The 15,905-nt window shown below is 41.3% G+C and overlaps 1 protein-coding gene across 3 annotated transcripts in view; it reads left to right on the forward strand.

The window, feature by feature from the left end:
• NPHP4 (nephrocystin 4) overlaps positions 1–15,905 on the forward strand; it is a 141,092-nt gene that overhangs the window by 92,344 nt on the left and 32,843 nt on the right. For all 3 annotated transcript variants that reach the window (XM_029579000.1, XM_029579002.1, XM_029579001.1), the window contains 4 exons: positions 3,249–3,440; positions 6,588–6,772; positions 9,362–9,522; positions 11,161–11,341. In XM_029579000.1, the coding sequence (XP_029434860.1) occupies positions 3,249–3,440; positions 6,588–6,772; positions 9,362–9,522; positions 11,161–11,341 (719 nt within the window). The remainder of the gene's footprint in view (positions 1–3,248; positions 3,441–6,587; positions 6,773–9,361; positions 9,523–11,160; positions 11,342–15,905) is intronic.

The raw sequence follows: 15,905 nt of genomic DNA on the forward strand, positions 1-15,905 counted from the left end.
CCCTATTAGAAAAATCCTTAATGATCTGGCCCAGACCTGACTAACAGATACTTAGCAGAGCCACTTCTGAAACCTCCTCCCTAGATCTGTAGTATTTTTATGAGATTTAAGTTTGAAAGGCTGGTTAGAATGCATAAAAATCTCTTTCAAACTGCTCAGATAGGTGCAGAGTCTGCAGTTCCTTTGTACCCGTGGACCTTGTACCTGATTTTCGGAAAGAAAGTCCATGCATACTTTCCCCTTTGAAGAATGCCTTGGGTGCAAAGTTCCATAGACTTGGCACCTGCTTTTTGTGCGGGTAACATTTTTTGAAGATACAATCTGCATATGTTTAATTATCCCATCCAAGACCTCCACCCAGAATCACAGCTGAAAGCATGCGCATTGTCAAATGGCATTCATACTGTTGGCAATGTAGTGGAGAGCAATTTGTCCAGACTGGCACTCCACCCAGGCAAATACCTGCTCTGATCGAGGGCTCGTTGAATTGGGATGATGGCTTATTGAGCCTTGTGTTTCTATATTCCTGTAACATGAGTATATGTACACTATATTCCTGTAGCATGAGTATATGTACACCGAATCTATATTCCTGTAGCATGAGTATATGTTTGCTTTGTATGATATCATTCTGATTTACTTTTCATGAGCTGTTTGTTCAGCTTTGTTATAAAACACAAAATTGCCCTCTGTATGCTTTAAGTTTTATTGTGCAGTTGTGTTTCTTCTTTAAGACTGTTTCTCTAGCTCTTTGTCAATGCAAGAAACATGATGTAAAGTTTAAGGCAACACTTCGCTCAATCTAGAATCATGTTGTCAGCTGGATGGGAAAACGCGCTATATATATATAGATATAGATATATATTGCGTTGTCAGCTGGATGGGAAAACGCAATATATAGATAGATATCTAGATATAGATATCTATCTAGCGTTTTCCCATCCGGCTGACAACATGATTCTAGATTGAGCGAAGTGTTGCCTTAAACTTTACATCATGTTTCTTGCATTGACAAGGAGCTAGAGAAACAGTCTTAAAGAAGAAACACAACTGCACAATAAAACTTAAAGCATACAGAGGGCAATTTTGTGTTTTATATATATATATATAGTCTTTGAAAATTGACTCCCACTTGTCCATCTGGTCTTTCATTTGTCTTCCTTTCTGGTTCTGTTATATATATATATCTAGATAGATAGAGAGATATAGTGAGCATTTATGTTCTGAAATTCTGAGAATGGGGGAATGTATGTTCATAGTAATTGACAGCAGATAAAGTTCAAGGGGTTAATATTCAAAAACAGCTGTGCTCCTAAATTAGGTACCTAAGTTTTCAGCTGAATATTCACATAAATTTAGGAGCCTATAAGTTAGACTTCTAAATGTAGGCCTGCTATTTATTTGTCTAGATTTAGGGTCCTAAATTAGGTACCTAGTTCTGAAAATCAGTGCTAAGCCCCTAACTTTGTTTCCCTGCCCTAACTCCGCCCCTGTAGCCACCCACGTTTTAGGCCCCTAAATTTAGGGGTCTAATGAAACTAGGAGCCCATATTTAAGAACTCAGCATTAGTACATTTTCAAAAGGGCCAAATTAGAATCCTAAATCCAAACTTGAGGAGCCTAAAGTCTTTGAAAATTGACTCCCAATTGTCCATCTGGTCTTTCATTTGTCTTCCTCTCTGGTTCTCATCTACCCAAGGTGATAGAGAAGCAGAGGGGGAAATAAAACAACAGTTGGGAAACTGGGCAGGCCATCATTTAATGCACTAGTGTGAATATACCGTACTTTCTCCTCCTCCTCTTCTGCTTGAGGAAGGATTGCCTTGCCCAAGATGTTCATATAAGACCAATGAGAAATCGATCCCTCTGATTTACTCCAACTAGTGAGAATGGAGTACGCCTGTTAGAAAGTCTCCATACCTGCCTTTTCCCTTCTAATTGGAATCTGAGCTGTACGTGGCACATGATGAGTGGGGGAATAGAGACCTCCTCTGCCCCACTCCCCTTTAAGTAATCACATGGGGGGTAGCTGTTCAAAAGCCATTTATCCGTCTAAATGTTCTAGCCGCGATAGCCAGCAGCTTATCCAGCTAGAATTTAGCCGGCTATGTCGGGGCGTTCCTGGAGTTGGCGGTAGGCATTATGGTGAGGAGTGGCGTGAACCTAACCGGCTAACTCTGGCTGCGCTGCTGAACATGCCGGTTAAGTTAGCCGGATAAGTATATGCGGCTATCTTATCTAGCTGCTCAGTGGCTGAATATGGACCCCATTGCATTTACATCTTGCATCACACTTCTGAATAGGTTTTCATAGTCGTGGGACAGCTAGATTTTATTTATTTGGTTTATATTCAGCTTTTTGGCATTTCACAGTGGATTACATTCAGGTACTTGACCTTTATGAAAAGGAACACTTAATGGGGTTGTGTGTTTAATATCAAGGGCTACCTTCCATTCTGTACCTGTGGGTAGAAATCTTACTATCTTCTACTTTTTGGGGTGGGGGATGGCACAGGGAAGTAGTTTTACAAACTGCATCACTTTGCCCAGCAGGACTGACCCGGCATTTTGAAACTACACTTTGCAGCCCTAGAGTTTTCATTCAGCTGCATTTGTCCGATTGGCCCGCTCCCCCGAGAGCAATTCATATTTATTTCAAGGACATTAATGAGTATCCTGCCTCCTTGATCTTCTTGGATTGTGAAACCAGAATACTGACAAGTCAGCTGTGTTCAATGGGCATCAGTAAACTCTCACAAAAGATAAGCTACATTCCCACCTTTCAGTTAATCATTTCTATCCATTAGCTAGAAGTTTATGTCAAAGAGTCAGAGAAAATTAATCACTTTAAAGATGTGTTTCCAGGATTTTGAGCTTACGCCATAACTTTCCAGACCTTTCAGCAGATGGGCAGTGAGTTTTCTGCTTCAGCAGCCTTACAAAAAAAAAAAGTCATTTTGCCTAGCCACTGTGAAAGTTAATAGGTGAATACCCATTTGAATGCTGATGTCTTATCAGGCGAGATGAGATGTAGTGTTTTACTAGTTGATTTAAAAGCCATCAGATCACACAGCCTGCTGTTGTCGTCCCGTCGTTTGCTGATATTTGTGGTGGAAAACTTTGTGCTAACCTTTCTTCTTTCATTTGGAGCGTATCATTTTTTATGAAAGAGTCTGGAAGATATTAAAAGATGGAGATGACTTTTCAAAGAAACTGGCTCGAAAAAAATCACGTATGCCTTTCTTTCAGCACTACCTCTGTCCTCACTCGTGCATGCTTGGCCCAGCTCCACTCTGCTGGCTTTCCCGAAATCCTGGACTGCGACAGTGAACTGGCTGAAGTGGTTGACCCTTCTGACCCCGTGAATTTTAGTTCTCAGAGGGAAGAGGCGGATTACCTGCAGTGCAATGAAATTCTTCTACAGTTTCTTGCCTTTACCAGGTAGAAGTCCAGGGTCTAATTGCTAAATACGTCTATCGTCATAATAATTAAGTTAATCTGTGAGAGGTGTTTTATGTATGAAGGGCGAGAGAGTTTTAGTAAGAGAGCTTCTTATGGATGAAAACCCTTTCACTATTTATAAAAAAAAAAAGTAAATAGAAATATGAGAGGGGCCAGTCCTCTGGCTCAGTAGCATTGGTGTGCGCTGCTATACAGAAGGACCTGGGATCAGTTTCTGGCTCGGGTCTTCAGCACCTCCGGGTCCGCTGGAGCTGGGAATAATTGTGGAAGCTGCATTTTCAGTCGCTGGTGGGGAGGGAATTACGCCCAGCGGCTGGATTTAGGGTTCCGGAAAGGGCCCTGGTGTACTGCCCTTGGCTGAGGACTACTGCTGTAATGAGACATGGCCTAAAGTAAGTTGGGAAGGAATCGAAGATAAAGAAAAATATCTCTCTGTGCTTGCAAATACATTTTTTCTTCTTCCTCTCGACTCAGTACAGGATGGGTCATGCCATAGAAGTTTGAGTGTCATAAGATGCTGTTGGGGTGAAGGGTAATTATTGTAAACTGAGTTCCCTGTATGTACCAGGATCAGTCCAGACAGTAGGGTTATTATGTCTCCCTTCCAGCAGGCGGAGTCAGAGGCCAAAGTTCTAAGCACCTCCCATATCCCAGGGCGCCTCCTGCCATCCTCCAGTATTCCTCTGACTCCAGCAGGTGAAGGAAGACATCCCCTGCGGTCCTGATACTTTGCTCAGCTGAGTAAATTTACCTTTATTTGTAGTGAAGGGAGTTTTTGTCCCTGGCTGATCTTTGACTAGATCTTCTTATGTTTAAAAAAAAAAGGAAGGTCTGGTACAGAGTTCATTTTCTGAAGAGCGTGGATATAAAACAAGTCAACACACACTTAAAATATGCAACCAAAATGATAAAGGGGATGGAACAGCTCCCCTATGAGGAAAGGCTGAAGAGGTTAGGGCTGTTCAGCTTGGAGAAGAGACGGCTGAGGGGGGATATGATAGAGGTCTTTAAGATCATGAGAGGTCTTGAATGAGTAGATGTGACTCGGTTATTTACACTTTCGGATAATAGAAGGACTAGGGGGCATTCCATGAAGTTAGCAAGTAGCACATTTAAGACTAATCGGAGAAAATTCTTTTTCACTCAATGCACAATAAAGCTCTGGAATTTGTTGCCAGAGGATGTGGTTAGTGCAGTTAGTGTAGCTGGGTTCAAAAAAGGTTTGGATAAGTTCTTGGAGGAGAAGTTCATTAATGGCTATTAATCAAGTTTACTTAGGGAATAGCCACTGCTATTAATTGCATCAGTAGCTTGGGATCTTCTTAGTGTTTGGATAATTGCCAGGTTCTTGTGGCCTGGTTTGGCTTCTGTTGGAAACAGGATGCTGGGCTTGATGGACCCTTGGTCTGACCCAGCATGGCAATTTCTTATGTTCTTAAAGACAAAGAAGAAAGAAATGTAAGAGAAGAAAGATATTTTTAATTTGATTGCAGTATTTTATGTAACCAGTATTAACATAGGGAGAGCACCACCCCCCCCCCTGCCTATAGGGGACATAAAATTATGCACCTGCACCATGTAACTTTAAGCACATAGTGGAAAGGTGTACTAAGAAGGCTGGGGGGGTCAGACCAGGGTTTGTGGTTACACACATGCTTTTGGAAAAAAAAAAAAAGCATGTGCCCTCAGTTCCCTTTGTGTGGAGTTGTTTTCAAAGCAAACTTATTTGCAGATGTTCACTTCAAGAATTGAGCTCTGGTGTAACGTATGTGTAGAACAGCCCGCAAATTGGGCACATAAAAGCACCCGCATGCTTTGCGTGAGCGACCAAGAAGGGGTAGAACAGCTCCCGCATATTTGAAAATGCCAAGTACTGGTGCTGTTTTACTCCCCCCAAATCTAAGTGTGCAACCCAACATCCCTTTGTAATGCGCTGTGAATGCTGTGTGTACTTTTTAGCCGCTCGAAGATGGGGCGTGCTCAGCCTCGGTAAAGAGCGTTGTAAATTGCCCTTTAAACGTGATACATTCACTAACTGTACTGTTATATAGGCTGGCAAATCTGGCTGGCAGAAATCGTGCAGGCAAGAGCTGACAGTATCTGACTGATTAGAAATCATGAAGCTCGGAAAGGGGTCAGCTTCTAAGCAAAGACTAATCTTTTCTAGCCAGGGCCAAGGGCTAGAGATTTGGGATTCAGACCGGAAAAAGTTGTATTTTTAAAACAGGCTTTCTAAAGCCTGTTCGTGTGTTATACTGTCAGACACTAATGGAGGTGCATTTCATTAGGTTGTGGCTAGAAAAGTGCAGTGACTTGCATTGCTGGTATAGGGTCTGAAGTGTCTTTTGCCATAACAATCACGATATGTTAGTCTCTTGGCGACCAATGGCGCTTTAGTTCTTTATTGCGTGTGTGGGTAGCGTCAAAAGAAATGGCTCTGGAATTCTACGATTTAGCTGGTCACAGGAATCCAGTAACGCCTCCTTGGAGACCAGTGAGTTTGCATTACAAGCCCTGCAGGGAGCCTGAGCCTCTCCATGGGCCATCTATAGCTTTTCAGCAGATGATACTGTGAATGCTTCACCATCTTAGTCCAGAAACTGTTAAAAGAAGAATTTTGTAGTAGTTTATAAATTACTAGTAATAAAAGCCCATCCAAGGTCAGGGAAATACTGTGAGGTATAGGATGTGCGTAACAGAGATGAGTGGTAGTAGAGAGTGCACGCTAAGCTCAAGTGTACTACGTGGTGTTAGAGAATGGATTTTCAGCCAGAGAGAGCAGGGCAGAGCTGGAAAATACACCCAAAGAGAGAGAGAGGGGCAGAGCTCAACTTCTATATATGGTGGTAGAGAGGGGCGGAGCTGAGTGGTAGAGGAAAAGGGGGTGGAGCTCAATTCCCATAAAGAGCAAGTGGGGCAGGGCAGAGCAGAGAGTACAGGGAGGGAAAGGGGCAGCACTCAATTTGCATACCAGCTATGCAACTTTCCTCTTTATTATGGTTAGATCTTGTTTTGAATAAAAGTCAATATTTGGTGTGTTAAACTCCTCTCCCCCTGCCAAAAAAAAACAAAACAAAAAAAAAAACAAATACACAACAGGTACTTGTTTTGTTGTTGGTGTTTTAGGACTTCTGTGGAAACCATGCCAGAAAAATGGCCACGAACAATTTACTTCACTTTCCAGTTTTATCGTTTTCCACCCATAACAACCCCTCGCCTGCAGCTGATAAACATGGACCAAACTGGCTTGGCAAACTCGGATTTATCTCATGTCTTAATGCAGATTAACAAGGATGGGTCCATTAATCAGGGTAAGTAAATTCAGTTATGACATGTGCCAGGCCCAAATCCGTGAACTGCACTGACTGGCTCAGGAATTTGACACCCGACTAGTGACTTTGCTTCTATAGTCTCCGATTATATTTAGAATTGGAGAAGACAGCAGTGATCACAAAACTAAGACGTTAAACCTCGTTACCTTACTCAGCCCATGCTCCCACCCATTTCTCCAAGTAGCACTAACAGAAACGACATCCACAAAAGACTTGCTGAGGTTTTTATGAGCATTTCTAGCAATTACATCAAAAGACAAGTATATGACATTTCATTTAATGGGTTCCTGCATTTCCTTTCTGTGCTGCATGGTCAAGCCTAAGCATATTTCTGTGGGAAGGTTCTGCTTCTCTGCAGAAATCTTCCATAAGCATTGTTCATAAGACAGCTGTATCCTACAGTTGTTTGTACAGGTCCTTGAATTGCAGCAGCATTTCAAGAGGTCTGTAAAAACCCTGATGCAGTCTCCTTTAAGCTAACCATAGAAACCTGTTGTACTGAGCAGACCTGCACTGGATCAGTTATTGATTTGAAAATGAATTGATATTTAGAAACCTTTAGACATCAAAAGATCTATTCAAGGCAAAAGAAACAGAAAACTCAGTGAGTGCTGATCAAGTGTTTCAGAGAAACCGGATGCAGGAAGTGTCAAACATGTTAATTTTAGGATGAGGACTGGTCACAGTGGGGCTTGATTGGGTTCAAGTCTTACCGCCATTTTTCTGATAAACCAAGGCAAGCAATATTTATTTCAACTTCTCTCCTACGCTTACTCAGCATATGACCTTGTATCCATTTTTAAAGGATACCTTGGCCTGGACAGCTTGAGTCTCACATGATCAATTTTTTCTCCTGAAATTAAAAAAAAAAAAATCCCAACTGTACAGTTACATGAAAGTTATAGTGGAGAAATCCTGAGATCCATATTGGGCAAGCCAGCGAGCAGACAAGTTGTTCAGCTAAAGTTAGCCAGATAACTTGTCCTGGGCTTTGAACAAGATAAACATCCTACTGCACCTACCTGCCGGATAACTTTAAACCTAACCTGTTAGGTGTAAAAGTTATATATGAGTACATGAACCTGGATAATTGTACCCTTAATGGGCTGTGTTCCACATGGCTGGTTAACTGGATGCAACAGTTTAAAAAAATCCAAAATGAGTGCAGGTGAGCAACTCATCCCATCTCACTCTCCCTGGCCCACCAAAAATGGAAGTGACTGTTGCGCATCAATCCCTTCCCCCCCGCCACAATAATCTGGGAAATCACCAAGCTCCCCTCCAGATCCCCAGCTGGAAGTACATCAGTGTCTCATCTGCTCCCAGCGTGGCTCTGACAGCATCGGCCTTGGAGGTCGGAACACCGCTTTCTACTGGGAAGGCATCTGAAACCAGTTTGCAGATACCACTGGGGAAGGGGCCAGGGAGGTCCTTTGGGAAGAGTGAAGATTTGCCAAGGACTATTTGTCATTTTCTGCTGGAATTTTACTTTCTGTATTCCAAAGTGTACCCTTTTGTGATTTCCTGTCTGGAATCGAGTATTCCGTGTAAGGGTTTATTTTGGAACAGCAGCTCCTTTGTACTGCCTGTTTTACTGTAAAAGCAGAGAAACGTCTGCAGGACGCCCAAGGATCTTGAAAGACTTGGTTCCCCCTTTTTAGGAAAAGAACCCAGGAGATTTGGGTCAGAATGGGGCCCCAGCATCCCCCTGGTGAGTCCTTGAGCCCTGTTAGCTGGAGGGACAGGAGCTCCTTAATTTAACATTTGAACTTACCTAATTTTGTTAGCAGAAACTGTAATGATGGGTAGAGATTTTAAAGTCCTCTTATAAACTGAAAAGCTCTGCTATGTCCCAATGCAAACCACATAGCATTGGGGCGCTTTTCTTACATAGCGGATGCAACCAGGAGCTAATTTATCCAGCTTTGCAGTGGTGGTAATCAACCCTAGCAATAGAAAAGTGAGGCAGTGATTTAGTTTGTCATGAACTCTACATAGGAACATTATTGTGATTGTCGGCTGAAGTCTTCCAGCTTCCAACTATGCATCAGCACAATATTTGTAATCAGATCACAAAAAAATGGGACAGTACAAAGCAAGATGATGATTTCTCATGATTCATTTCAGCTCTTTTTCAGATACTATAAAGAAAGAAAGAAGAAAAGCAGTGTTCTGTGTCGAATGAATAAATACAATTTAAAGTGATCTTTCTTTTTTTAGCATTTTAAAGGTAGATGGTTGGTTTGTTCAAGATTTGCCCCGTATGCCACCTGATAAACATCCCCTACATAATAATCATTTTATTCCCAACATAGCAAAGAAATGTGCCACACAAAATTTGGTATAATTCAGTGAGAGCTTTTATTCTAAAGCCACTGAAAAGTCTTTTCTAAATGCACTGTACTACAGATGTTTGGCATATCTGTCGCTTCTGTTCCAATTAGAGCAGCAGAAGCAGCTACAAAAAGACCAGTCTGACATACAGTGTCACCTTTTCTCTCGAGTAAAGTGATTAGTTATGTTCTAGTAACAGTATCCAGCACTCTGCCTACACTTTCCTCTCTGCAGGATCTCCAGGGTACCAACTGACGTATATGTTGGACCCTTCATTCCTAAAGCCAGGAGAGAAGCGCTGGTTTATTCGTTATTTAGCTATTCAAACACTCCAAATTGACGTCTGGGATGGCGATTCCTTGCTTCTTATTGGTTCTGCTGCCGTTGAGATGAAGGTACGAGTACATTACAACATGGAAACTTATACCATTTGTTGACCCTGCTCACTACAATTGTTTACAAGATCGGTTAGGAGCTTAGAAATATATATATATTTTTTAATCTGGACACCAGGGGACTTCCTAGAATCTACAGAGTGTTACGTTTCTGCTGTAACTTCACTGTCTAAAGGAGACACAAGACTGGATTTCAAAGAATCATTATTAAAGAAGACAGCTGTTTGTGATACTATCACAAGCCTTCATAAATAACTGTCTTTAAGATTCACTCTCCCCTTAATATATTATAAAATTTCTAAGCTACAGAAAATACTGTGTTGAATTAAGGAAATCTGAAGGGCAGAAGGGAGATCAGACATATTGTAGGCATGATGGACTCTCTTGTCAATGTCTTATTGTCTGAAGGCGCAAAAGGACAATCTCTGTTTAGGTTCTGAACATGCAGAAACCCTCATTTTGAGCAGATCACATGAATACACTTACACAGTGTGATGGAGATTGCAGGTTTTATTCTATTTTGAAATTAAATGGCTGAGAACGTCTCAAAGCTCTGTCATTTTCCCCAACTCCTGATTGCTCTTTTAAAGGACATCTATTGTGGCAAAATAAAGAAACGGCTTATTGTCCTGCCAAGATGAAAGCAAAAGATGGAACAAATATATCTGTTTAAATAAAAAGCTATATAACCTTAGAGTTGGGTTGAGAAAAATTAACATTCACCACATTTATAGTCATATAGGTATACAGCCAGATGTATTAAATGGATTTTCCCATTCTGCACCTATGGGGAAAATGCTTAATACATCTTGCCCACACTGTCTTGATGATTTATATCCCTGGGAGCTATACTCTGTGACAGATTTCCATTTTCTTCATTATCAAAGAGGTTGTCTCCAGTAAGGAATTGTATAATACCTTGAAACAGCTCAGTGTCTAAGACAGCATTGATATTTGCATCGCTCAGGGTTGCTATTCTCTCTGTATGGGTGTCCCCTTAAGCAGTTTCCATTGATCATTAGAAGCACTGTCACTGGAGTATTGCCTGATTATCAAATTTGCAATGACAAGGAAATTGGCCAAGATCCAGCATCCTAGAATTATCCCAAAAGACTATTCTCGGCATAAAGAGTAGGGTAATAATGTTTGTTCTTTGCTGCAAATGTCCTAACCTTTTAGGCTATCAATGCCTTGCCCGTTGTGTAATCTATGCAGCAGTCCACACCATGGGATCATTCAAAGACCTTCCGAAGAAAGAGAGGGGTGCATGGCAACCTTGAGGCAATATTCAACATTCTGTAACCTTAGGCAAGGCAGGATTTGTATTTTATTAACTCTGACACTTGCCATCTCTATTCATAAATATTCAGAGCTGCACCTGTTGTATATTTATACAGTTAGTGTTACAAGTCTCTTTCTCTGTGTGTGTGTGTGAGGGAGGGAGGAGGTGGTGTGGAAAACATAGGCTATTTTAAGCACTCAAGAATTTAGCAAATACCCTACTGAAATTATATTTATACTTGAACTTTATATATGCTCGCTTTGAATCCCAGCTCTTCCTACCCTTTTGGTCCCCCTTTGAAAATATATTGAAATGCCTCAATTCGTTCTCCTTCTGTGCATTTCTCCTTTTTTTAGCATTTACTTCGGCAAGGGAGGAAAGCAGTGCAGGTGTCTCATGAACTGGAGATCATCACGACAGAATACGAGCAGGACTTGATGGTAATGAGTGGAGACATGACTAGACAAGGCACAGTGAAACCCATTGGCGTACACACTGTTGTAAAAGGCAGGCTTCATCTGCGAATGGGCAACGTTGGTAAGGGTCTTTGCCGTTTTGACTGTTGCATTTACAAAAGATTTATAGAGAAATGTGAATATCCAGTAATTTAGAAACATTGTAGTATATTTCAGACTTAAATCACAGATGAAGAAAATAATGTGTTATTCCTTTAACCATTCTTATTCTAAGATCTCAGTGGGTTTTATAAGCAGGTTAATTTTCTATTATCCAGTTACAGTTGTTAGCCCTTTGTAACTGGAATTAGCATCCAGCTCCATTTTTGGAGTAGTTTGATCCAATCCTGGGTTCACCCCATGGCTTGCATGGAGTTTTAGTTCTAATTTTTTTTTCTCATTGATTTGTATAAGGAGATTAGAGCCACATGTCTATGCATGCATTGGGGACGGGATCAACCTGCGCTCAATAAATGGAGCCTGATATTGACTGACTCAGACACCAGAGCTACCTTCATCTACAAGCCATAGTCAATCCTTTAGAGCAGATATCTTTAGTTGGTTAAGAACATGAAACTCCAAATAGTGACAAATGCTTTAGATTTTGTTTTTCTAAACCAAATCCTCCAGAAATTGCAGCAAGTAATGCTGCAGATTAGATTTAGTAAGAGAATGCTGTTTCCGTACAAATATCTTTAGTAAAGTAGATAAGCCTGGGCACACTAAATGGATTATCTGGTCTCTCTCCATCAAGAAGCAGGGCTGAATTAGCCATGACGTGGGCACTGCCATCTGGCAGCCCTAAACAAACCCCCTCTCTTAGCTGCTAGAGCTTTTGCAGGAATTCCTGAACAGGGGTCACATCAGGAGCCCCCTCAGCCTTTTCTCGTCCAAGCACCAGCCACTGATGTGTGTCTCTCTCTCTCTCTCTCATTTTTCTGTAAATGCTTCATATTTTTTCTTTTTATTGAAAATATGTGTAAGCCCAAGGATATGGAGCTGTAATAGTCAAGCTGTGAGAGCACCAGGGATCAGAGAATTGTTGTGAAGTGACTAGGCTGCAGCTATGGCTTCAGTTTGTGCATAACTCAATTTCTAGTAAGTATCCTCTATCACTCTCTTATGTGAGGCTTTAAAATAGAGCTGAGAGACAAAGGTCACGCCTAGGTTACATGCTGCTTGGACAAATGGAATTATATGGTCTTGAAATGGAACTGGGGCAGGCAGATGGATTTGCTGTGTTCTATTAAGAATCATGATCTCCGTTTTTGATAAATGTAAATAGTTGGTTATAACTCAGCCACCTCCCTGAAGAAATCAATTCAACCGCTACAGTCATTAGGGCTCCTGGTGAATTTTGAGAAATCTACTCTATTTTCCTCCTAGAAAATCAAATTAATTGGAGCTTGAATAGACTCTCTCTACAAGAGAGAGCTTTCCTTCTGACAGATTGGACAAACACTCGCAGATCCCTTACATACAGACTGTTGAACACAGATTAGTCAGCAGCCAGGGAGGTGTTTGGTTGTTCTGGGCTATATGACAGCAGCAATTCAAGTAATATCACTAACCTGCCTTCACATAAAACCCCTGCAGTGGAGCCTTCATTCCCCTTGGAACCAGCTTACACAACATCTAACAACCAAAGTAGAGGTTTCAGAAGAAGTGAAACAGGAATTGCATTGATGGCTAGACCCCTTCATGCTTCAGGAAGAAGTACTTCTTAGTTTACTTCCTCACCACATGGGCCCCTGTTTAACTAAAGAGACTTGGTCATTCATAGAAAGACAAGTTTTAAATCAACCTCCTAGAATTGAAAGCAATCAGATAGGCTCTAACAACTTTCACTTGTTTTCTCCAGGGCAAAAGCATTTGCATTCAAACTGACAACCAAGTAGCCATGTTCTATGTGAACAAGCAAGGGGGCATAAGGATCGTGGACTCTTCGCCCAGAAAACATAAAGGGATAGGAATGGGCATGCGACATGAAGTTGTAGGGATCTTCTACATGTTAGCAGATTGCCTCAACAGAGGTTTTCAACCACACAAATCGTTTCTGCAACAGGCAGTGGCTGACAAACTATTCAGTCTATGGGGACTTCCACCAATCAACCTATTTGCATCATAGCAAAAACAGAAAGCTAGAAAATAATGTTGTTCAATTCTTTCCAGTGAACTGGATCCACTCTAAACGCTTTTCTGTTCAATTTGGAATGCAGGGCTCATATAAAACTTCCTACAAATTCCACTGATAGCCAGAATGGTGCAGAAAGTGTCCATCTTATCCTCATAGCTCTAGCATCACCTCTACAAGTTTGGTTTGTGTTTCTAGTATAGTTGTCCAGCAGTCCTCTGATCTCTTTCAGCTCAGATCCATCCTTATTAACTGAAGAAGAGGGATATCGATTTCATCCAGACCTTCCCTCCCTCATCTTGGCAGCTTGGATGTCGAGAGCTCAGTGATCGCCAAGTTGTCCTTGCCAAGGAGGCTGAGGACATGATAGTATCTGCCAGAAAATCATCAACTAGAAGAGCCTAAAGGTTTAAATCAAAAAGGTGTCAACACAATACTTGGATAGTTTGCATGCAAGCCCAAAGAGTTTCTGAGCTATTTGCTTTCTCTTTCTACTTCAGGACCTAGTTCCTCATCAGTAAGAGTACATCTCGGTGCCATAGCAGCTTACCATGCTCAAATCAAGGGTAAGCCCATCTCCGCTCATCTGTTAATTTCCAATTTAATGAAAAGCTTATGACATACTAAACCACTAGTTGCAAAACAACCTGTTCCATGGAGTTAAATGTAAAATTCAGCACAACTGATGAAGCCGCCTTGAACCATTGGAGTTACTTCCCATGTTAGAAACTTGAGAGAAGCTAATCTTCCTTGTAGCAGTAACATCAGCCAAGTCGGTGAGCTTCAGACTTTAGTTCATTATCCACCTTATGTGCAATTTCTCAATAGGGTGGTACTGGGCACTCACCTGCTGTTTCTACCAAAAGTATCAGCTTTCCAAATCAATTAAGCAATTGTATTGCCTATTTTCTTTCTAAGACCATATATAAGAGAGCCATTCATACCTCAGACTGTAAAAGAGCCTTAGCTTACTGAAAAAAAAAAAAGACTGTGCCACATCATCAGGCTTCATAACTATTCATCTCTTACGACCACAACAGACTGGCAGAGCAGTGGCCAACTGGCTAGCAAATTGCATCGTGCACTGCTATATGCCAGCAGGAATACAAATTACAGACACCATCAAGATCAGTGGCTTATCTGTGAGCCATACCTCTTGAAGACATCTGCAAAGGTGCAACATGGGCAGTCAGTACACATCTTTGCATCCCATTACTGTCTGGGCAGTCTCTCAAAGAATGACCGGAAATTCAAACAAGCTTGTTCACCCAGTAATCTACTCTCCACAGTAGGGTCCAGGTTGCTTATTCAGTAAACGCTCTGCTGCAACCTTCAGGCTGAGACTCCCCACGTGTTATGGCTAATTCAGAGAAAGCAAGTTTGCTTACATAAACCTTGCTTCCACTAGACAGCAGGATGAATTACCCATGTTAACCACCTACCTGGAGAGTCAACTACCTAGCTAGAATTAGCTCTAAAATTGACAGAGGGTGCTCACAAGGCAACACCCCCACAGAAATTCCCACACATGGACTCCTCTCAGCTGGTAGAGCTTTTACATTTGGTGCCATCCTGCTGTCTACAGAGAAAAGCATTTTTAGTAAGCAAACTTGCTTTACTGCTCTCACATTCTATGTGTCTCTAAATAAGGGCTTAGTACCTGTAACTTCTTGCCTTCTACAGACATCTCATTCACAAAAGATATATTGTGAATGGAATAGCACTGATGGGTAATACGTTCTTGAGCAATTTTTTGGACTTTTAATCAGAACTGGTACTTTCATCTCTCAAAATGGGAAAAATCCAAATTTTCTGAAGATCATTAACATATAAAACTCCACAAAAGTCACAAACGTCTAAAAGATTTTGATTTAGTAGGATGATGATCATGCCACCAGTTGCAGAGTTAGATGCTGTATGGTTAGGAATGCATTTCTTTTCTTTCCTAATTTCATTACTGTAAAAATGTATTAAAGCGCATGTGGCACTTTTTGCCAGTATTGGTATTGATCATAGCACTACCAAGAGTATAATTAGGTATCGCAGCTTCCTGTGTTAGCTGTCTTCTGGAATTTTCTTTGCTCTTCCATGATTAATACTCTGCTGTCAGTTGCACTGCTTTACACTCTCACCAAAATGAAATCTTCTCAAGGAGAAGGCATGAAGCTCAGTGGTCTGGAACACTGAACCCAGGATCTTGACTTGTCAAAGACCTACCCAAAGCAAAGCATTCATTTGTGCTAGGAGTTAGCTACAAATAGCGCACAATATTTTCACTGCCTGATACACCAGAGGGCTGGCTAATTATTTTTGGAGTTTATGCTTTCTGTAAGGAGCTTCCTCTGAAAATAGAAGCAGATTTTTCAATAGCAAAATACAAAGTACTGTAAGTAAATCCGTTTCCATGGAGAAATATTCCAACTAGGTGCAGCTTCTCTGTATGGGAATAACTATGAACTAAGCTAATAGAATTAACAGTTTCACAAATACTGTATCATATGTAGCTTTGGCA

This window comes from Rhinatrema bivittatum, chromosome 15 (assembly GCF_901001135.1).
Source record: "Rhinatrema bivittatum chromosome 15, aRhiBiv1.1, whole genome shotgun sequence".
In the NCBI taxonomy this organism is placed as follows: domain Eukaryota; kingdom Metazoa; phylum Chordata; class Amphibia; order Gymnophiona; family Rhinatrematidae; genus Rhinatrema; species Rhinatrema bivittatum.